This window comes from Perna viridis, chromosome 14 (genome assembly GCF_037379345.1).
Source record: "Perna viridis isolate PV_CMFRI_1.1 ecotype Kerala chromosome 14, ASM3737934v1, whole genome shotgun sequence".
NCBI classification, from domain to species: Eukaryota; Metazoa; Mollusca; class Bivalvia; order Mytilida; family Mytilidae; genus Perna; species Perna viridis.
The window spans coordinates 5633075-5656644 of record NC_142458.1 but is presented as its reverse complement, the minus strand read 5'-3'; the positions used below and the strand labels follow the sequence as shown (position 1 = coordinate 5656644).

Sequence of the window (23570 nt, the reverse complement as noted above, 5' to 3'; positions counted from 1 at the left end):
TTAAGAACGGCATAAGTATTAGTATAATCTATGAGCCTTAATGGTATTTTAAAGTATGTAGCTAAAACTTTATTAATTGTATCTACTTTGTCAAAACTAATATGACATATCAAACTATTATATCAGATTTTACTTTTTGTTTTCAGCCCAGAACAATTATCACACCAATCCAATACTATCTAGCTATGGGGCCAATGCGAATATTGGATATCCCCTATCGAGTGCGATGCCGCCGCGACTACCAGATTACAACGCACCATCATACCCGCTATTAAATTATCACCTGCAGCTAGATATTATATGGGCTATGAATATGCGAATCAATAAACAAATTTTCAGGAAATGATTTTTTTTTATAATTAATCATTATAGCTAAAATCATGTTAATATTCAATAAGGTTACCAAGTATCAAATTATGATGATTTATATTGATGAAAGAGCATTGTCAGGCACAGCTTGAGTCAACTACTGTTGCAAATTACTGTCACACAAATATTTATACTTCTGCACGAAGGGACAAACTTATATGCCAAACGTAGTTCAATGCTGGATACAGTCATATGCTGAACAAAGCAACAAAATGAAAACAGAAAGCTTAAAGTCTTATAAGGAATTAAAGAAAATGTATATAAAAAATGGTCTCATAACAGAGATAATTTCATATTCCAATTTTATCATTATATCAAAAGGAATCTTGGTTTGCCGTAAAAGGTATCATTTCAAACGTTTTCACACCTTATAAAATATATTCATTTAATCAATACTTCAAAAGAGCAGAGTTACTGGGGTTGGCATCTTTGTTCTAGACGTTGAACACTTTCTTTGAGTTATTTTACCTTTAACATTAGTATCACTTTGAGTTTTGCATATTAGGAGTTATTCAAACACTCTAGTGACTTAAATCCTTTCAATTTGGATTACCTCCCTTGCCCCAGGTCTACTACCTTAAATTACCTTAAATTACTGCTATGTAAAATCGTTGGGTGCAAAATATTTGGTCAGAATTTGATCATCGGATATCACAACGACGAAGATGAGTGCATTGTTCCAATTTGAGACAGAGAAGAAAAAACGTACTTTGGAACAACTACAGCTGTCTGTAAATAGAGAATAATTCGACAATGAATGCTAACTTCCTCTATATTGATCATCGTAGTAATAGCTGTCGATAACTTATTGTCTTGATATTATTTTAATTACTTTATGTACTTATGTTACTTTGTAGTGTTTGTCTGTTTTCCATGTCTGGTCTTTGTCCTTGGACTGCATTCTTTTGATATCCGCTAGAATCTTGGTTCTCTTGATTATTCTTGGACAAATAGATTATGAACCATCATGATAAGTGTTATCCAAACGAATGACACCGTACACTTTTAGTACTATATCAACAATGTTGCAACATTCAACACTGAGAGATATATCTATTTTAATCTTATTTTAAAAGTGTCTGTGATATCATACAAAGCTCGTCAAATATTGCCCTGACAAGGATGTTAGTTTCGTCTTAGGATTGGCGCAAAAATAAATTAAAACATGAATTAAAAAATATTAGGCCTAGTTCTTACCTGACGTTCGTTGGTTTGCTTGATAGACTGTAGATATAAATATTTTAGCATTATACTATACAAACAAGGTGTTGGTATAGGTATTTTATAATACAAATAAATGAACTATCTTTTAAATCTGACAATGGTATACACTGTCAAGAACATCTACCAAAATTTCTAACAAAATGTCCATGGTCTTTCAATAAGTGCAAGCAGATATATTATTCAAAAGAATCTTCCTAATGTATACATGATATTGAATAGCAATGAAAAGGATAGACTATTCAGTGTTAATTGGATAAAGACACTTATCCTTGCGGTCAATACTCCAAGTCGTTTCCTTTTTAACACTTATGTTTTGTTCGTGTTATATTGGACATTTCATGTTTGTCATTGTGTGTGCTTTTGTGTCTGGTCGTTATCTCTACATTTTGTCCTCGTTGATTATATTTCGAATCCTGTTGGCATTGATTTTCCCTCCGTTCCGTAGTATAAATTTTGCACGAGTTAAAATTGTCTGGATGTGCATGGTTTCTACATGGTGTGGTAACTTAATATTTAAAATATAATCTTCAGATTAAAAAAAAATATTACTGATATGTTATCTTATACAATATCTAGTTTTGTACTGTTAAGGTGTATAGTTCTTTTTACGTGTATAAATGTAAATTTATTAACTAAACAATATTACTTAAGGAGGTAGTCCTAGGGTAAGGGACACAACTCTTACAAATCAGTGGAAAGTTTGTATTCAACATTTTACATCATCGAATATAAGCATCAAAATAACTTGTTCTGATTTCATTCTGTTTCAATGGAAAGCTTGAAAGGCTTTGGTGAAATTGAATATGATATAAACATATCCCTGATTTCAAAATTTATGTCCGGTACCATAAGTCTACCTCCTTAAGTTAATATACTGAAAACTGTTTAAACCAAACAACTGTCATTTATTGGTCGGTTTATGCAGATGTTTCGTTTAGACAGGTGCTTGATTTATCCATGTGTTTGGTTTTCTAAGAATCAAAATGCACTTAAGTTTATATGAAAGGATTTTATTATTCTCGTTAAAGTCGTTGAATTGTTCAGTATTCAATATTGACAAGACTATCTGTACATGTATTGTGTTTTGTCATTAAAAAAGCACGTTAAGCCTTACGTTGTATGCGGCAATAATACAATAACTATTAATTTCATAAGCCATCGTGCATGTCTTCACAGAGATGCCTGGTTCTAGCATGGACAATAACGTTTAATTGTACATTATTATTATTTACCCATAACAATCGACTTTATATGAGACGCAGTTTTGAGTTATATATTGTACATTTATCGTGAATTGACAAATTCGTTTTTGTTATTATTATATTACATTATATAATTACATTTGTGACATGAAACCGTTTGTGCTCCCTTATAATTAAAATCTTACAATTTCAATACATTATACATAAAAACCAAACTATAAACATAATACGACAATTTTTAATTGAGACATTTAAATTTGTGCATGCACTTTAACGGTGATCACAATCAGAAATGAACTTTTATTTACAGTGGTTGCTTAGCTAAATACGGCATAATTTTATATTTGAAAAACAAATATGTTTGAACAAGGAAGCTTGAATAAACCGTTTTAAGATCATGTTTTAAACCTGTGTAAAAAACAATGGGAGGACTGTATCATCTTCAAATAATAGCCTTCATAATTAATATCGGTAAGATTTCTTAATGAATGGCTACTTCAAAACTAAACTATCATTCGACGCTTTTGATTTATACTTTCATTCCATCAATGAAATGAGGTCTTGTTCGTGTATTTTAAAAACAAAATGTAGATCATACTGCATTCTGAATACCGGAAGATACTAAAATCGTAGTTATGATGTTTTGTCTTGTTTTCGTTTTTGTTTTATTTTCGTATAATAACCAATGATGCTCTTCATTATGCAGTTCGTTCCGATGAAAGCATAGATTTGTATTCCTTTATTAGTTCCTACCCAGTGATACATCCCAGACGTTTCAGTCGAATCGAAAGTAGAATTAGTGAAAATCAGTTTGTGCCAAATATTGGCAATGTTTTATGTTACTGTAATGTATTTCGGTTGTTTGTCTGCCCCATTGACTGCTTGTTTCTTAAACATTATACAGATTCTTTGAAAAGAACCAATTACTCTGCCCGAGTTAAACTTTTTTAGATACTGTAAACGTATTCATTTTCGAGAATTCTGTCAAGTAAACTTATTTGCGGGTATAAATTTTTGCGATTTCAAAACATAGTAAGCGTTTTATCGTGTTTAAATTCAATTTTAAAGGTACTGTTTTCACGCTTTTCTGTCCACTGCGGAAATAGTGAAAATTAGTAGACAGCGAAAATGTATACTTTTACAGCAGAGTATATAAGGCATTAAAATCTATAAAATATACTGAAAAACATTATCAATGGACAGAAACAGAACTTTATTTTTAACATCAGTCTTGCACTGGGAAGGTAGTCTGAATTCTCTCTCCAAAATGAATGAGACATTTATTACATTCGTGAGAGAAGTGATTTTTTATAAGAGTATTTAACAAATCGGATGAACATAATGCTTTTGGCCTTAATGTTAGATTAGTAATGCATGTATATACCGAGGTACACATTTCAATGAACTCATTTTTCTTGGAAAGAAACACAGAATTGTTAGTACCAGCAAAGGGTTTTAATCTTACATATTTACCGATATACAATTAATATTGTTAATTTGCTATTGAATCTGTCTATTAGATTAAATTACTGCTATGTAAAATCATCGGGTGCGACATATCTGGTCAGAATTTGATCATCGGGTATTATATCGACAAAGACGAGTGCATTGTTCCAATTTGAGACAGAGAAGAAAAAACGTACTTTTGTACTACTATAGCTGTCTGTAAATAGAGAATAATTCGACAATGAATGCTAACTTCCTCTATATTGATCATCGTAGTAATGGCTATCGATAACTTATTGTCCTGATATTATTTTAGTTACTTTATGTTCTTTGTAGTGTTTGTCTGTTTCTCATGTCTGGTCTTTGTCTTTGGACTACATTCTTTTGATTTCCGCTAGAATCTTGGTTTCTTTGATTACTCTTTGATAAATACATTATTATAAACCATCGGAATAACTGTTATCCAAACGAAAGGCACAGTACACTTTTAGTACTATATCAACATTTTTTTAACATTAAACACTGAAAGATATATCTATTAAAATCTTATTTTAAAAGTGTCTGTGATATCATACACACAACGCTCGTTAAATTTTACCCTGACAAGGATATTAGTTTCGTTTTAGGATTGGCGCAAAAATAAATTAAAACACGAATTAAACATTATTAGGCCTAGTTCTTACCTGACTTTTATTGGTTTACTTGATATGCTGTAAATATATATTTTAACGTTCTATATATACTATGAAAACAATGTGTTTGTAAAGGTGTTTCATAATACACATAAATGAACTATTTTTTTAAATCTGACAAAGGTATACACTATAAACTAAGAACGTCTACCAAAATTGTAAGTGTAAGCAGATATATCATAAGAAAAAAATATCGTTTGGCTAGAACCTTCAATCTCAGTTTCAGCTATATAGATGACGTATAATCTTTACACCATCCTAATTTCGGGGATTCGATACATCGCATCTACCCAAAAGAACTTGAGATAAAGGATACTACAGACACTGTGAAGTCAGCCTCATATCTTGACCTACACTTAGAAATCGATGGTAAAGGAAAACTATTGACCAAACTTTACGACAAACGTGATGACTTTTCATTCAGAATTGTCAACTTTCCTTTCATCTGTGGCAACATCCCTTCATCTCATGCGTATGGAGTGTTCATATCACAACTCATACGTTATGCCAGAGCTTGCGGAAACTTCGCAGACTTTTTGTATCGCACTAGAACTCTAACAAGTAGGCTTCTGGAACAGGGTTATGTTGAAGTCAGCACTACAGAAGTTTTATGGTCGTCATCATGAATTCGTGGATCCTTATGGCGTATCCATCTGCACCATGAAAACTGATTTATTCAATGGATCATAGTTTTCCTTTCCTCATTTGTCTACCCCACACTCGACTTTTTATGAGCAACTCGGCGGATGTTTCTAGAAAAGCAGATGACGCTGACCGTATAGGTGCATCTGGTCCATGCTCCCAGTTTTTAGTGGAGTCCGAGTTGCTCCTTTGCTTTTTTTGCTTTGTGTGTATGATTTTAGTTACTGTGTGTTCTTTTTGTGAATGTCTGTTTTCCATGTCTGGTCTTTGTCCTTGGATTACATTTTTTTGATAACCGCTATAACCTTGCTTCCCTTGATTACTCTTTCCTTAATTAATATAGTGAAAACTGTTTGACCCGAACCCCTTTTGTTCATTGGCTGGTTTATACAGGTGTTTGGTTTCCCAAAGTTCAAAATGCATTTAAATTGATATGAAAGGGCTTTAAATTTTCTGGTTGAGAAAGGTGTTGGATTGTTGATTGATCAATTTTTGACAAGATTATCTGTAGATGTATTTTTGTCATTTAAAAGCACATTAAAGCCTTATGTTGTTGGAGCAAGAGTACAATTAATATTACTTCCATAAGCCCGCGTGCATGTCTTCGCGAAGGTGGGGGACTTTAGCACGGAACATAACATTTATCTGTATATTAACACCACTCATAACGATCAATTATATATGAGGCAGTCTTGAGTTATATATTGTACATTTATCGTGGATTGTTTTATTATTATTATTAGATTATATTACTCAGTGGGTGTTTCTAGAAAAGCAGAGGACGCTTACCCTACCTCATTTACTTTTGTTACTTTGTATGTATGATTTTAGTTACTTTATGTTCTTTGTTGTGTATGTCTGTCTTCCATTTTTGGTCTTTGTCCCTGGATTACATTCTTTTGATTACCGCTATAACCTTGGTTCCCTTGATTACTCTATACACATACAGCCATGAAACCATGTGTGATCCCTTGTTATTGAAATTTTATAATTTCAATGAATTTATACATGAAAACCAAACTATAAACATAAAACGACAATTTTACCTATATAAAACACATTTTGAATATGTACAAAAGACATTTAAATTTGTGATTGCACTATAACGGTTATGTCATTCAGAAATAACTTGTACTTACAAGTGACCAAGTACAGCATAATTATATATTTGAAAAAAGAAGTATGTTTGAACAATGAAGCTTGAATAAACCGTTTTAAGATAATATTTTAAATTTGAAGCAAGAAAATGTGAGGACTGTATCTTCTTCAAATAGCAGCCTTCATAATTAATGTTGGTAAGATTTCTTAGTTCAAAACTATCATTTATCGCTTTTTATTTATCCTTTCATACCATCAATGAAATGAAGTCTTATTCGTGTATATTTTTTTTTAATGTAGATCGTACTCCATTCTGAATACCGGAAGATATTTTTTTCGTAACCAAGATTGCTTTCCATTATGCATTTCGTTCCGATCGAACCATACATTTTTATTCCATTATCAGTTCCTACCCAGTGATACATCCCAGACGATGTACCAGCCGAACCGAAAGTAAAATTAGTGAAAATCGGTTTGTGCCAGTTATTGGCAATGTTACATGTTACTGTTTTGTCTGCCTCCGTTTATCGGGTGGGACCATTCAGTAATTCCCCGTGAGATATGAATACAACACTTTAAAGTAAAATGTTAAACAATTCTAGAGCTTGATTTTTACGGGAAGGAGTTACATTTATAAAGCGAAAGTACTGACTGATATTGCACAAAAAAAAACCAGCGAAGTGTTTTACACTTTCCATTGAATGTTGAAGTTATTGTTCACCGGCGTGGTTTTATTGCTGCACACGGTGTTGTGAATTAAATTCAGATAATTGCTATACAACTGCAATAAATTAAATAAATGAAGCAAACACATTCGTTGAAATAACTAGATGTATGGAAATATATTTGCAAAAATAATGGCATGAACACGCATGACTTATTGTCCGCGGAATCGATAGAAGTTTTCAAGTTTCTATGATACTAATGTTATCTTTATTCCATAATATCTTTACTTGTCTTTTTTTCCTAAGATAACAGGTACACATGGTTAAATAAATTGCAGAAACAAACAGCACTATTTTGTTTTGTCTTTCAGGAAATTCATTAGAAGAATTATGTTACTCATATAGCTACGGAACAACGTATTGCTCTGGATACTGTTCCGGATATTACGGATATGAATATTGTATCTACTACTACAGCTATTCAATGTGAGTTTGATTTGCCCAATGGTAAAAACGTGCAGTCCAAACTTTAGTTAAGATGTCCCGTTGTTTTGTTTGTTTGTTTATCTCCAAATTATTAATATAGTCAATATTCTGATTAAGAAGTGCACGAATAAGTTTTAAAAAAAAAAACAGGCTAAATTATTTTACATGATTTTCACATGAATTTCACATGATATTCACCCAAACTGAGCAAATAAACTTTGTGACAGTGTTCACGTGAAATTCGGGTGAATCGATCCTTCACGTGAAATTCACATGAATTGTTCACATGCAATTCATGTTAAGTAAATTTCACGTTAATTTCATGTGAAGTTCATGTGAATTTCGTGTAAAGTTCAATTTACATGAATTTCACGTGAAATATTTGCCTGTCCATGAATCTGTTTGCATAAAGCTATGAATTTTGAGTTTTTCATACACTGGGAGAGGATGCGTCAAGTTGTTTAGTCCAATAATTATTTTGGTATTGACGTTTCTTCTTATGAGAAAAAAAAAGCAAAAGAGTAAATCGTGACGAAATATACATTATATAAATCATTGGTCATTTGCTCGAAAAAATTGTTATGTACAATGGTTTGTAAAATAGAAATAATTAAAATGTATTTACTTTTGTTATACTATTTTATTCATTTTATATTAATTTTATTTTGTTTATTTGTTATTATGTTTTGTTTTGTTTTCTATTTTTATTTTGTTTTGTTTTATTTTATTTTCTTTTTTAGTTTGGCGTGGTTTGTTTGGTCTTTTTGTCATTGTTTGTTGTTCTTTTTTTCTGCATTTGCAAGTATCGAACATTTCTCTCTACATTTCAAGTTATATTTCGATATACTGGTTACAGTTTTTTTATATTACTGTAATGGTACCAACTGTGGTATATAAGGCAAAGGGGGATGAGAAATAGGGAAAAGAGGTTGGGAATGGATTTGGCTTTTAAAGTATAATTCTTACGTAAAAAATATACTTGAATAAATGAGGAATAACAGTCGAAATATTGAGGTGAGGAATGATATAAGGTTAAAGGGGACATTCATACCGTATATACAACAAAATTTACCATTGATATGGCCTATTTTGCAGCGGCTCGATCACTACAAAATATTACGCAGTTATCAACACTTAAAATCATCCCCGCTTGTCCCACCATTGAAAAGTTTTGTGTTAAGAGTAGAATAGTGTCGAATGGCTTTTGATATTCTAGGCAGAATATGTAAATGCACGTTTTGGCAGTATTATTTTAACTTTTCAGATCGTATGGTGGCATTGCCGGGATTGTTATCGGATGTTTGATTTTTCTTGCAATATTCATAAGTATTATTGTTGCTATCTGCTCTTCTTGTAATAAAAGGGCTGGGCAAACGGGACGTGTAGTACATCCAACACAAGGAGTTTCCATGGCAACATTTTCTACTGGTAAGTTATTTTACTACCTGAAATGAAAGTAGCATTGAACCACCAATTTTTTTAGAGCTTTAAAAAATCTAATAAAAATTTAATTTTTGATAATACTTCAGTTACATCGGATGCTAATATTTAAGATAGTATTACTTTATCATGAGACTGTACAATAGCCAATTTCAGATATGAGCCATGTGGCCATGTTATTACTGGTGACCTTAACATCGTCAAAGACGGAGACTGTCCGAGATTTTTTTTAATAAATAGGACATTAATATCGTCTACCTTCAAACTAGACTGAGTAGAGTGTTGACGAGTCCTACATGACGCTCTTTTATCTTATTGTATCACCTTAAAACAACTAAGACATTAACAGAAAAAAGTAATCAATGTCTAAGAATTAAAACTAAACTTGAACCGACAGACAACTTGAAAGCAGCCATTGATACGGTAGTGGTGTGATGTAAGTACTATATAAATGTACTTACGAATGAAATTTAAAAGTTCAGTTTCCAAGCCATGTTCTCAACAGAGTATCAAATAGTAAACAATAACATTGCTGACACAGATGTGCTTAAGGCCCCGGCTGAACATTTTCAAGTTCCTAACATGCATTGGTTACCAAAATAACACAAGAATCCATTTCATCTCAGCGGCCAGTAAGTGTACTATAACTAAGATTTATGTTCTTGAAACCCGCGATCTCACAATGTTAAAGGAACTAATTATAAATTATTATATTAAAGCCGATGAATATAATGGCGTTAATAATATTCTTATCTCATCAAATGGTGTTTCGATAAAGCAGATGAAAAATGTATTAGCTGTAATAAAGAAATATCATTTTTCTCAAACGAACGAGACAAATATAAAAATGATAGTTACTGGACCTGTGTCAACATGATAAAATCAGTCAAATTTTCTCTTGATAACATTTATATCAGTTTCGGCGATAAATTTATCTGCAGTATGCAGGAATTCCGATTTGCTCAAATTGAGCTCCTTTGATAGAAAATCTGTTCCTGTATAGTTATAAATCGCAGCTATGGCCAAATAAGATCCTACCAAATCTAAATTGATAGACAAATTTAATAATACATATCGCTACAATGACGTTATTGTAGGGCTGAATAACCCTGACTTTTTCAAATACATTGCTGAAATTTGCCATAATGATTTAAATGCAAATAAAGCTAATAAGGACAGTTTCAATTGTCATATTTCTGGATATGAATATTCCCATTTCACAAGGTAAACTTAAAACTAAAATGTACGACAAGATGGATGATTTCTCATTTCCTTTGGCTCTTTCATATAGTGTATATATTTCTCAGCTAGTTTCGATATGCCCGTGTAGCGATGTTTTAAACTTTAATGAACGAAATATCTGTATTACCGGTAAATGGTTAAGTCAAGGTTTCCGAAACCAAAAATTAATTAAAGACTTACTGAATTCTTTCATGAATATAAAGATTAGTTATACTTGTAGTAACTTAATCAAAAATGTGTGTGTGGTAATGTAATAAATACAGCTCGAAAGTTTTAACAGAATCGTAATAGTCTGGAAAAATATTTGATTAAACTTATCCGTAAGGATTATCTTCTATGTATCATTGTTCATTCTTTGATTTTTGTTTTATTGGTTCTAATATTGAATCCCTTGTTGATAAACTAGATATCAGTTAACTATATTACATTTTGTCAAACTCTCTGCCAATACTTTTTTATCTTGGCATTTATCTTAGCATTTGCACGAAGACCTTGTTTTTCTTAGATATTCCCTAAATCCTATTGGACGTGTTTTATTGATACTTTTGTCTGAGTTGTCTAGGTGTGCTTATCAGTTGCTTTTGGATTTTGAAGAAGTTTACAGAAACACCCAGTACTCTTTCGATAATGCTTGTTGACTTTGTCTAATTTGTTTAGGTTGTTGCATTCTATATCCTTATTGGCAATTCCGCCACATTTCCTTTTTATAGCGTTCAAGGAATGTCTTTATTCTCATTTTATACACTGATCATAGTGTTCTTCATTTCGTTCATCTACAACTATTTGTTCAAAAACAATTTATCACAGATACTTGATATAAGCTTAGTAATAGTGACAAATGGTGCGGTTCAATGCAGCATAAACTTTTGTCGTTTTTCAGTTTATTTTACAAATACATGCATATAAACAAATAACAAGTGTTTAGTAAAAAAAATGTTGAATTATGTAATACAAAGTTGAATGACAGTTTCATGTGGATACATTTTCCTACTTTTTTTTTTATCGGAGATGGCCTATATTGAACGTACTGCAGAAATTTAATCTAGAAGAACATAGGTCACCGAACTCCCATTAAATTTTATAGAACATTTTCCGCTAATTATCACCCATTTGAAAAGAAAATTCTGTCAATTGTCTCCCCCATGCTGACGATATAAAATGCGCAGATAGAAAAAGTGATCGTTAATAGTTTAAGTATTTAATACATTTTACAAATAAATAAAATTCTGTGATCTGTAAGTGGAGATGCAAGAAATGACATTCAAACCAAACTCAGTTTCAATTTTGTGTGTGTGTGTGTGTGTGTGTGTGTGTGTGTGTGTGAAATGGACGACTATGTGGTAGTATATATTATTAGCTTCGACTTCTATAGTTAAGTACAAAAGCATTTGATTTCTATGAATTTGCTTTACAGTTCAGTATTCGATTATTAGCTTTTTTGTAATTTTAGCTCAGAACAATTATAATACCTATCAAACACCATACAGCCATGGTATGAATGCGAACATGGGATATCCCCCATCAAGTTCTATGCCGCCTCCGCCACCAGGTTACAACGCACTTTCCCATCCACCACCGAATTACAACGCCCAGCCACAGTCCAATAAAGAAGCAACTGCAAACTCTGCCCCGCCTCAATCATTAAATATTGTCCAATCAGCGGCTCCAGTTGACCACCAAGGTCATGAATACCGCTAGTAAATCAATTGTTGACTTGTTTCATTTTTTTACTAGTTTACTAATAATTGTCAAGTAAAAAGAACAAAGTAGGAACACTTATCAAGACTTGCACAGCAGAAAAAGAATTTCTTTTCACTGTTTATATGGAAGATGTATATTTAAAACTTCAATGACCGATTATATTGCTATATTTCTAATGCTTTTGTTGAATCATCAATCATTCTGTACTTGTCAAATATGCGTAAATCCTTATCCAACATTTAATTCAAACAGGAATTAGAATCAGGATTTTTTTTTTTTAAATGAGAAAAAAACTCAGTCTCAATCCTCAAGATTATATGTTCTATCACAGTTCTTAACCTAACAAGTTCATAAAATATCAATATCACAAAAATATATCCTGCACTATTACATGTACTACTAAAACAATCCAGGTGACGTTATATGTACTACTAAAACAATCCAGGTAACGTTACATGTACTAAATCCAGGTGACGTTATATGTACTACTAAAACAATCCAGGTAACGTTACATGTACTACAAAAACAATCCAGGTGACGTTACATGTACTACTAAAGCAATCCAGGTGACGTTACATGTACTACTAAAACAATCCAGGTGACGTTACATGTACTACTAAAACAATCCAGGTGACGTTATATGTACTACTAAAGCAATCCAGGTAACGTTACATGTACTACTAAAACAATCCAGGTGACGTTACATGTACTACTAAAACAATCCAGGTAACGTATCTTTTTCATTTCATTCATATACGAGTACATGTGTCCCTGTTCTGTCATTAAATGTGAAGCCACTATCAATCAATCAATCAACGTTTGTTGCTTTTTTTGCAATTTGTGTATTCTTTTTTAGATAACTGAGTGTGTGTGCATGTATGTGTGTTTTTCATTTTAATTTGTATTTTTATATGCATTCGTGATATTTCTTATTCATTTTTTTTAGAACTAAAATTACTAGGTTATATTACGTTTATACTAAAGCCATGGCAGCCCAGTTTGATATAGAGTTCATAGGATTATCTATCTGGAAAATATATGTACTTTCAATGACAAAGAAAACTATAAATTCTATAGAAACAATCTGTATTTAAAATAGTTTTCAAATATAACATGGACATACACATACTAAAGAACTCACAAACTTAATTCATAACATGACTTGTTCATAAAAAGTTCTGGGACTAAACAGAAAAAAAGTTGTGATCAATCAGTAGAAAATCGATTTTGCACAGTACCTGGACTCATCTGCTCAACTACATGAATAATTGTCATCCATCATACATCTGTCAAATGAATCAGTAAAGCTGTTGATCGATCACTTCTGTTTAGCACAAAGTGATTTCTGAATAATTTATACATTTATTAAATGAAATACATTTAAATATAAATTTTCTTAAAGAGATAGACTAAGGTAAGGGACAAAACTCTTGAAATCAGCGAGATGTTTGTATCATATTCAATTCACCAAAGTCTTTTAAGCTTTCATTTGAAACAGCTGCGGAATCAAATCTAAGTCACTTTGATGCTTACATGATATTGATGTAAAATGGTGAATACAAACATTCCAATGATTTGTAAGAATTGTCCCGTACCCTAGGTCTACATCCTTTAAAATGAAATACAAAACATGTAAATTTACAATAGCATTTCATTAGATTCAAGCTGAACTGAGCAAACAAAGTCAATAAGATGAAAACCAGAACTTCTTGATGTCATTCAGAATATTAACATTGGCTACCTCAATGTAAACCATTGGAGATGGACAGTCTGGAATGCAACTTACTGAGTATCACACAATACCTCACCACTTTGTGTGGAAGGGTATAAAAACTTATGAAAATGACCAATTGCACTCCAAAATAGATCACAAACATTACTTTTAGTTAATGTTTCAATAACTTTAATAATCTCCTGTATTAAGTATTATTTAGGGGTGAACAAAGCACAAAATTTTACAAGATTTCATGCATGTAAAACCACATAAAAGACAATGAAAAATGATAACCCACAGTTCTGCATTCAGTATTAATGCATGGATAGTACCAAATGTTTATCAGTTAATGATCACATTCTTATAAAGCAATTGAAACAGCCTTTTCTTGTTCCACAAATAAAAACTGCACTACTAAAAAAAATCTGCCCAAATTTTGTCTGATCTAGTTCTAGACTGTTAATTTTTTTTAGTATTATTTCATTTAAGTTCATCTGTTTAAACAAAACTTCTTGGAGGACTAAATGTTTGAAATTTTAGCTCCACCTCTGCAATTCACTTCAATTCCAAGAACGTGTCAACAAATTTTTTTTGCATCCAAGGTTATTTTTTAGCATAGCAGAAATGGCCGAGTATTTTCTTTTAAAAGAAAAATGTCTTGAATTTCATGAAAAGAAATAAACCACAATAACACATTCATTCACAAATTAAAGACCATAAAAAACATTTGAATCTTAACTCAACAGGACAAACAGCTTTCTGCCAAGCCTTAAATTATTCATATTATTTGAGGACTTTTTTTGCCACATTAGAAAATTTTGCCTCCTCTAGGAAGCAAATTATGACAACCTTTGACCTCAAAATAAAAATGAAAATTTGCAAACCACCTATCTATCCAATTCAAAACATTGTAGACAAAAAAAAAAGAAAAAATTCAAGTATTGTTTTCATGGTCTAAAAATGCGACTTAATATATAAACTATGAGACCTAATGGAAATGAATATTAAAATTCATCATGTGACGGTGTCTTTGCCGATGGTACTGGATTTTCTGAGGGTTTGACAAATATTCCTTCTGCAGCCTGCCAATAATTAAGTTCGCTTGGAGATGGGTAAGCACTAACTTCTTTTTGGCCGTGGATGGGTCGACCAAAAGTATCCCCTGTTACATGTAAATAACTGAAAAAGAAACAAAATAAATAAAGTTGGAATTTGGAAAAGGATGTATAAATGTGAACAAATCACACACCAAAGGCTTAAAATAAAATATTGTTCATTTCCCCCAAACCTGTCCAAAAAATGGAGCAAGTCGCAAACACTTAATCAAATATTTTATTCTAATCCAATTTTCTGGATTGCCAGGTTAATTTTCTGGTTTGCCAGATTAATTTTCTGGATTGCCAGATTAATAGGCATTGTTTCCACAATGAAAAAAGAAATAAATAAAAATATTTTGACCTATCTACTTAGCCACACTTTGCTTTGAAATGTTGGTATTTTGTATATTACTACTGTACAAGGACAATTCAAATGTTTTTGGCAAACAGGAAATAGATGTCATACAATAACAAAAACACATAACACAATACAGTATACCTATATAAAGCTTTGAATGAAATATCAACAGCCTATGATTGGGCGTTTCTAGAAAAGCAAATGACGCTTACCCTACCGGTGCACCTGGTCCATGCTTCCAGTTTTTAGTGGAGTCTGAGTTGCTCATTTGCTTTTTTTGCTTTGTGTGTATGATTTCAGTTACTTTGTGTTCTTTGTTGTGTATGTCTGTTTTCCATGTCTGACCTTTGTCCCTGGATTGCATTCTTTTCATTACCGCTATAACCTTGGTTCCTTTGATTACTCTTACAGAAGCTGAGAATTTTGTTATGAAAAATGGCAGATGAGCAGTATACCCACTCTGCTACGAAATATCATTTGAATTAAGATCAGAACTTCTGACAAGCATATTTCAAATACTTAAGTTTTTGTCTGCCTCATCAGATTTCTAGGATTTTTTCTTAAATTAAGCTTTCCAAAAGAATACTCCAATTGATTAACTTTCAAAAACAATTAAAATCTGCTTTCCAAACTTAACAAATCCTTTCAGAAATTCAAGATTTCTTACCAAAGGGAAAGTGGAGCATAATAATAAACTTCCCCACACCAAAAAGGGACAGGGAAATGGAACCCTAGAAATCTGGACTCATATTAAGTACCAGTCCACGTAAAATTCAGACATTGCCCATGGTAAAGTGATTCATGTTATAGAAAACCCCACCAAACAAGAGATGCTCTTTACGTCTACATATGCTATACTTTCACATAACGATAATAATTTCTGTGTTTAGATAAGTACTTTTTAGAAAATCATACATTCATCTCCCACTAAAATCAACCAACTGTAACCAAATCAAGAACGATAACTCTAACAAGATGCCAATGTCATGTATAACCAATATAATTTCTATCTTAAAAGCTCAACAACCAAATGAAAAACTAAGACTGGTTACATGACCAGTTACTGTTTCTGAACAAGAAATAAAACTGAATTCAGTGGGTTTCTGACATGAAAGAATCACCTTCTGCCTGATTTTTAGAAAGACTGCTACTCAAAGTACCTTAGATATAGCAATAGCAGTAACTATGAGAATTCTACATCTACATTATACTCACTGCTCAGTAACAACATTTTTAACTCTGACTTTCTGTTTTCTGTCCCAATAGTTACCAGAACATACAATCACCCAATGGTCTCCTGTAAAATTATATAGATCTATTTTAGTGGAAGAAGGTGGTTGAAATGCAACTTAAGCCATACATAAGGTTATTTTCATGGTGACCTATTTTTTGCATTATTCGCAGTCAAAGTTGGATCACAAATATTAAATCTTGGTAAATATTTATAAAGATAAAATAGAGTTACTTATCTTTGCCTTATTCATCATTGCACTGTTTGTCTGCCGTGAAAATGACATCCCGCATTAAAAACAAGGGATAGTGATAATGGGGAAGAATCTTCCACATGATCTGTTCCAAAGGTGAACAAGTATAAATGATGGTAATGAAACTTTATTACAAGACTAAACCCATCAAGGCAAAGGAAAACAGCATTTCTAAGGTAAGACCAGCAAAATGCGATTAAAAGACGACAAAATATATAACAACAGATTATACATAATATATACAAAAAACATGTCAATTTTGATTTTCCATTTGAAATTTTCTCAAGATTCTTGAAATTAAAAACAAAACAAAAAAACTTGAGGTCAGGTACTCACTTCATAAGTTTTGGAAAAGAGGTGTTTTATATGAAAAAGGTACAATTAATTCTCATGACAGACTTTAAACATCAAAGTTGAAATGATATATATTACCCAATATATCTACCTCTGTGTTATTAAGATGTGTAGATAGTCTTTATTAATTATAATAGAAATAATTCATGTTAGGTATGGTGTTGTATTTATTAACATACGGATTGACTTTTATATTTGTGTTTTAAACCCAGCTAACGATCGCTATAAAATAATTGAATACAAAGGCCTACCCCATGTTGAAATGAGTACAACACCAAACCACCCGTGAATACTTTCTGCTCAATATACTGTAAAACTAGAAAAATATGGCATTAAAGGAACATTAAGTGATATCTCACTGTGTAATGATGGAAAAGGGGGGGTGGCAAAATTTTCAAAATGGCCAAACTGGAAATCATTTTGGATTTTGCTGAAAAATGAGACTGTTGGTGGATGCATGGACATGCAACATTTGGAGGGTATCCAATAATGCCTTGCCACTTTGTGTGGCAGGGTTTAAAACTGTGAGCAAAGCTCGTTAAAGAATAACCCTGTTCCTCAACCCAGAAACAATATATGGTAAAAAAATCACAATGTAAAAATGATTCATATTACTGATTTATCATCAATTAATACTGACCTTCATCCCCTTCACCATTTTCACCAAAAGCTGTCACTTCTAGATTTCTTGATAATGGTGATTGAAAATGGTGACTATGTAAATTTCTGTTTGTATTTAAATGTAATAAACGAACAGTCTGTCCACATTTGATTGGCTGTCTACAAATAAAATATGACAGTATATAAGAAAAAAACATGATTGTACTGTAAGGCAACCAAAAAGCAGGAGCCTTGTATGTTAAAATCAAGAAAAATCGCATGATCTACGACAAGAAATCTGCAAGCTAATGCCCACTTGTAATACATGTACTTCAAAATTAAGATATATATTTAAACTTAATGGTAAGAATGCTTAAATACAAAATCACAATTTGGAATACCTACAGATGTATATAAAATTAGTGTCTACAAGCAATTCATTTACCCTGCCGCAGCAAAAAAAGTAGACACGCAGAAGTGAAAAAATTTCATTACTCCTAAAAAAATTTGTTGAATCAAAATCACAGCACAAAATGATCATCTATAAATGCATTGAAACAATCATTCAAAAGGTGGACAAATTCAATCAAGCAGTTCCTGAGGAGCTGTGTCCACAAGTGTGAACACTGTTCCAAGAACAACCTGTGATCAAAATCTTGCTCCTGCCTTTTAAAGGTTTTGAGAAAATGAGCTTCCATTGAAATGCATGTACAGTTGTTTTATAGGTTCAGAAAAAAAGGTCTATACAGACCAATTAGCTACTGATTTCTAGCCAGGATGCTTAATTTCTTACCAATGTTCTCATTTAATTAATACAAAAATTTTGACTTTTTTGCTTCTGAGAAAATTTAAATTCTATCAATTCCATATGATTAGATTGTATTTAGGTAAGTTTTATTACATGTGTAATCTCATAAAAAATCCCTTGGAATGAGGATGTCAATTTAACAAGAAACCCCTGAATAGTTTTTTTTCCATTCTGGACTACTAGAAAAGATCATCATTGGATGTTACATAATAATACAGTGCATAAAGAGACATAATATGACAGATCATTAACAGAGTGGTACATCACTCTGTTTGTGGTAATCCACAATTTTTTAAATTCAATTGATAGTTCCCAGTTTTTTTTAATTTTGAATGGTAGAGCATGCCCCAAAACTATCCAAAAAAATTGTAAGAAATTGTATGAAATAATAATTGGATACCACTCTTGGAGTGGTGTAACAATCTGTCAGTGATCAGTCCCAGTATGTCTCTATCTAAACTGTATATAAATATTTGTTTAAAAAATATTGAATTTCTGAGGTTTTATTTCTATCAGTACCTACCCTCTCTCACATGGTTTTCCTGTTTTACCTCTGACCTGCCAATAGCTGTTATGGTCATCAGAACTTTCTACAGCTGTGACTGACTGAAAATACATAAATAGCATTACCAACAGAATAACAACAGGTTACATGTCGAGATAAAAATATCCAATCGAGCAAGATGTGATGTTCTGACAAGACGCTCGAAACTGACATTATTCTTTTTATGGGCAATGTCACATTCCATATTGCATAAAGTTGTCATTGGGATGTCTACTGCTCTACCATAGTTCTTTAAAGTTAGTTTTTTCCAGCATCATTATTTGCTCGATATACAAATGTGTATGCTAAAAAACTGATATTGCCTTTTATTAGTTTTTCCTAATTAAGTTTCCTGTAGGTTTTGAAAAGGACAGGGAAATTCAGACAAAAAGGCACTTTAGCATGCGTTTGTATTATTAACATCAAATTAGGGACAGTTTACTGAAAAAGAGGCTCCCAGGAGCTTGAATCACTCACATGCTTAAATTTTTGCCTTTCAAGGGCAATAACTGTAACTACGAGTTGTCCAACAAATTTTGACTCAAAAAAAGATTTTGGTAGGACTTATCATGTTGATCATTTCAGCAATTGAATGTTCTTTCAATCTATCATACTTTTTATTCATCTTTCAAGGGCAATAACTCTAACAAGGAGTAATCTGACAACTTTGATCCATGCAGACTTTTGTAGGCCTTATAATAAGGATCATTTCAGCAGTTGGAAGAATTTGACTTAACTGAATAGCTTTGGAGATATATAAGAAAAACTTCTGACTGACCCTTTTTTTCTATTTTTAGTAACAGTGACCATGTTTTTCAACATATCAAAAATCACCACATAAGATCTATGCAGAATACGTTAAAGAATATTCATATTAAGTTTGGTTTTAATTGATCAAGTAGTTTCAGAGCAGATTTTGAAAGAAATGTAGAATACTATATGAAACATGCATACCAAGTTTTATTTTAATTGGTGCAGTAGTTTCAGAGGAGATGAGTTTTAATAAAATGTTAACGACAAGGCCAAGTGAAGGGCAAGCTCACAAGGCATTTTCTACAGTGTTCTAGCTAAGACGTTTTTACAGAGTGGTCCGCCCGCCTTTTTCCAAGTGATACCATGTGCCCTTTTCATGGTGCCCGGCCATTTTTCAGGTTGAAGTGGTGAAATGTGGTCATAGAAACAAGATGAAACAAATCACATTAAAAAATATTTTACAAGTTAAAACTTTAATGCAACAAGAAGGGTCATAAAGCTCTGTCAGATTATTTTTTTTTATAAAATACCTTGCCCCTTTACTAATATCGTTAAAATAATAAAATCTTTATATGTGTAGGACTGTAAACCTTAGATGTACACATTTGTATAGCACTATATATGCCTTTTTTGAAAATTAAACATCACGCCAAAGTGCCCCTTTTCAAGACCTTGCCCTTTCGAAATCCTAGCTGGATCATTGTTTATTACAACAATAGTTGGCACAAACAAGTTTAAAATTTTTCACTCCATTAATTACCTGTTGCCCGCTGCCTGACCCGTATTTTACGTCATGTGAATGAAGTCGTGCATTGTGGTATGGATTCAGCATTTTCAATGTAGAACCACACGTTACATAGGTATAATCAAATCTACCTGAAAACATAAGTAAAGGTCATGAACACAAGGTCATCTGAAGTCTCAAAGGACCGTGGGGTACTTGGTCCTGTAATTGTAAGCCTGAATGTGTATTGAAATTGTTAAGTGTCAGTCCTAGTAAGAATCAAGCAGTAGGTAAAACATGGTTAGAAAAAAAAACATCATTCTGACAGTGTAATTTGACTATTTGCAAATTCAGAATCACAAAAAACAGACAAGATTTTCCATATAATGCTGGACCATTGAGTTGTAATTTCATTGAAATGCACTGAAAATGAACATTTCAAAGGCAGATAACTCGGGCAAAAACCTCATTTTTCTAACATTCTATTGAAAAATTTCTGAGAAAATCCAGTGATGCAGAGATCAAATAATGGTCTTTTCAAATAAAGTAAGCATCCTTGAGTGAAATCATATTGTCAGATCAGTGGGGTTTTAACATGCATGTTTCTGATTTTTCCAATTTTGCCTGATTCTTACAAACACTTACAATTTACTTACCGGTAATTGTCATATTTCTTATAGCTTTAATAAGATTTCCACAAAATCAATGCAAAATTTAGAATCTCCCATATAAAAAAAGGAGATTGGTGGTAGTTTTTTTTTTTATTTCTGGGAAAGATACTAAATAATTTTACATAAAAAATTTGCTTCTACATTTAAACCTCCCACATGACACTGATGGTGCTTTCTATTAAACGGTTCACTCCACTTGAACCACATGACTGAAGTTTGATTATTGGGTTGTACCCAGTGGTTCACCTCAGTCGACGAACCAGATGTAGAATTAGAGAAAGCTGATTCATACTGGTTAACGAAAAACAAGCTTAGTCAATGGGGAGAATCTCCCACATGAACTGTTCCGAAGATTAACAAGTATGTTCTCGTTGAAATGACCCATATGCATTCCTGTGGCTTAATACTAAAGACCATTTCACAAAAACCATGATTACTGTGGAGCTATTATTTTTTCTAGGAATTGAGTGGGTATGTGTGATTTCCATTTGTTTGATGTCTGCAAAAATTAGAAATTGCTAAGTTACAAATATTAAGGCAAAAAGCATGTGCCCATTCCATTTGGTGGCATTTTCCTTTGATCTGTTGATTCTTTTCCTTGATCTTCCTAACTTTTGCCAAATCTTACACATTTGCATACAAAAACTTGGCAACCCTGAGATAATAAAGGGTCTATTCATACATTCCCATTAGCAAGAATTATAATTTCTTCATACTATACACGGTGAGTGAAATTGATGAGGTGCCGCTAATAAATGACGAGTCCCCACTGTAGGGGACATGTAGTGTCATGAATATTGTGATGTTATTGTGGATTTCAATGGAGATTGCTCATAAACTACTGCGATAATTTAAAAAGAATAATGCAGAAACAATGTCATTTCATGCTGATAAAGATTGAGCCAAGTCAATTAACTGGCTATTTAAATCTCACTACCTACTACAACACAGGTAGGCCATCCTGCCACAATTCTATCTCAATCTGTGTGTTTTTACTATAAAGTATAGACCTGTGTAAAAGCTTTGTCCCGCTTTTCTTTGTTTTTGAGTTGTATGTCTCTAATTTCCAACTTTACTTTATCAATGATAAATACCCTAGTATTTGAACATACGCAGTCGGCATAAAAGAGACACTAGTTTACCTAATCCCTTTTGGGATTCAGTGTCGGGAGCTTTTACCGAGTCCGTGGTGGCCTGATGTGACATTACTTAAAACTGTTAAACTTCAGCCAGGAAAAGCAGTATCTGGCCTCCAAAATTACCATTACCTTTGATACCATATGCATAAAGCTAACTGTTTTGTGATCAAAATGCATTTTACCTTCAACTATATGTAAAACGAGAGATAAAACTAGAAAAGAAACTATTTCGTTGAACGCCATAGCTGTAATTACGCTTAATCTAACGTAAAAGCCCGAGATCAAAACAGGGACTTCTGCGCTTCCGGTAGAAACACGTGAAGTGATTTGACTGGATGAAATTGGGGAAGCCCATTTAATGGGATCTGTTAACCAAAAAAATGACATTCAATATAAAATGCAAAAGTACTTTAATTTATTCTTAGTACATTTGTACTGAACGAGCTTTTTTTTTCAGGTGCAAAAGTGTCAGATTTTATTTAAATCAAATCAAGTCAACTTCATTGTCATATAGATCTCATGATTTGTGACAAACAATATATTACAAAACAAAAAAATGAAAGAGAAAAACATAATTGCACATGATTATATGAACATAAAACATACGTGTATACACTATTAGTTCCCCGTCCCCAGTTCTGATGACTGTTTCATAAAGGAACTCAGTTACTCTACTTGTTCGGGTGTCGATGGTGCTAAAGTAATCTTAAATTTGAGAATCCTACACGAACGTAACATAGTCTTTTGCGTCAGGGTTTGTATGGATATCAAAAACTTAAAAAAAAAAAGGTTTGACGGTATTGTCATCTTTCGATATGTTCTGAGATTTAAGTATACACGTAACTGCGAGCCTTCTTTAAGTGGATCTCTCATTTTTTCCTACTAGTATATGAATACATGTACCTTCGTTTGGTTTTGTGGTTTTTGTGATTGCGGTTTTTTTTCCCTTCGTTTTTGTAATTTTTTATTAGATTTTTGTCCTTTGATTTTTCTTAACCGTGCATACTCCTACAACGTAAAAGGTTTGAATTCCCTTCATCCATACCCCAACCAAGTCAGAAAAAATCTTGCCATACAACCTCTAGCACTGCTGGAGTAAACTATATATACATGAATT

General features: G+C 32.4%; 2 protein-coding genes across 3 annotated transcripts; one reads left to right on the top strand and one right to left on the bottom strand.

Moving 5' to 3' along the window:
* The first annotated feature begins 3113 nt into the window (after nt 1-3113).
* On the top strand, nt 3114-13172 carry LOC148597893 (uncharacterized). Its single transcript, XM_088561096.1, has 4 exons — nt 3114-3266; nt 7710-7824; nt 9089-9252; nt 11957-13172. The coding sequence occupies exons 1-4, from the start codon at nt 3218-3220 to the stop codon at nt 12202-12204; spliced, it is 576 nt and encodes a 191-aa protein (XP_088417222.1). The 5' UTR covers nt 3114-3217; the 3' UTR covers nt 12205-13172.
* A 104-nt stretch (nt 13173-13276) lies between these two features.
* On the bottom strand, nt 13277-22717 carry LOC148597892 (stromal cell-derived factor 2-like). 2 transcript variants are annotated; one of them, XM_088561095.1, is made up of 6 exons: nt 22583-22717; nt 20680-20795; nt 19146-19228; nt 17855-17994; nt 16592-16673; nt 13277-15100 (listed from the first exon to the last, which is right to left on the bottom strand). In XM_088561095.1, the coding sequence occupies exons 2-6, from the start codon at nt 20749-20751 to the stop codon at nt 14926-14928; spliced, it is 552 nt and encodes a 183-aa protein (XP_088417221.1). In that variant the 5' UTR covers nt 20752-20795; nt 22583-22717; the 3' UTR covers nt 13277-14925. The 2 variants fall into 2 exon arrangements, with proteins under 2 accessions (XP_088417221.1, XP_088417220.1); XM_088561094.1 differs by having other exon boundaries at nt 22636-22717.
* Between the last annotated feature and the right edge of the window lie 853 nt (nt 22718-23570).

Bases quoted from the DNA above. Each gene is read 5' to 3' on its own strand.
- LOC148597893 (XM_088561096.1), top strand. From the start codon at position 3,218: ATGGGAGGACTGTATCATCTTCAAATAATAGCCTTCATAATTAATATC. The intron at 3,267-7,709 runs GTAAGATTTCTT...TTTGTCTTTCAG, and splicing joins AGCCTTCATAATTAATATCG to GAAATTCATTAGAAGAATTA. The intron at 9,253-11,956 runs GTAAGTTATTTT...TTGTAATTTTAG, and splicing joins CATGGCAACATTTTCTACTG to CTCAGAACAATTATAATACC.
- LOC148597892 (XM_088561094.1), bottom strand. From the start codon at position 22,696: ATGGCGTTCAACGAAATAGTTTCTTTTCTAGTTTTATCTCTCGTTTTA. The intron at 17,995-19,145 runs GTAGGTACTGAT...TTTTATTTGTAG, and splicing joins GGAAAACCATGTGAGAGAGG to ACAGCCAATCAAATGTGGAC. The intron at 15,101-16,591 runs GTGAGTATAATG...TTTCTTTTTCAG, and splicing joins AAAAATGTTGTTACTGAGCA to TTATTTACATGTAACAGGGG.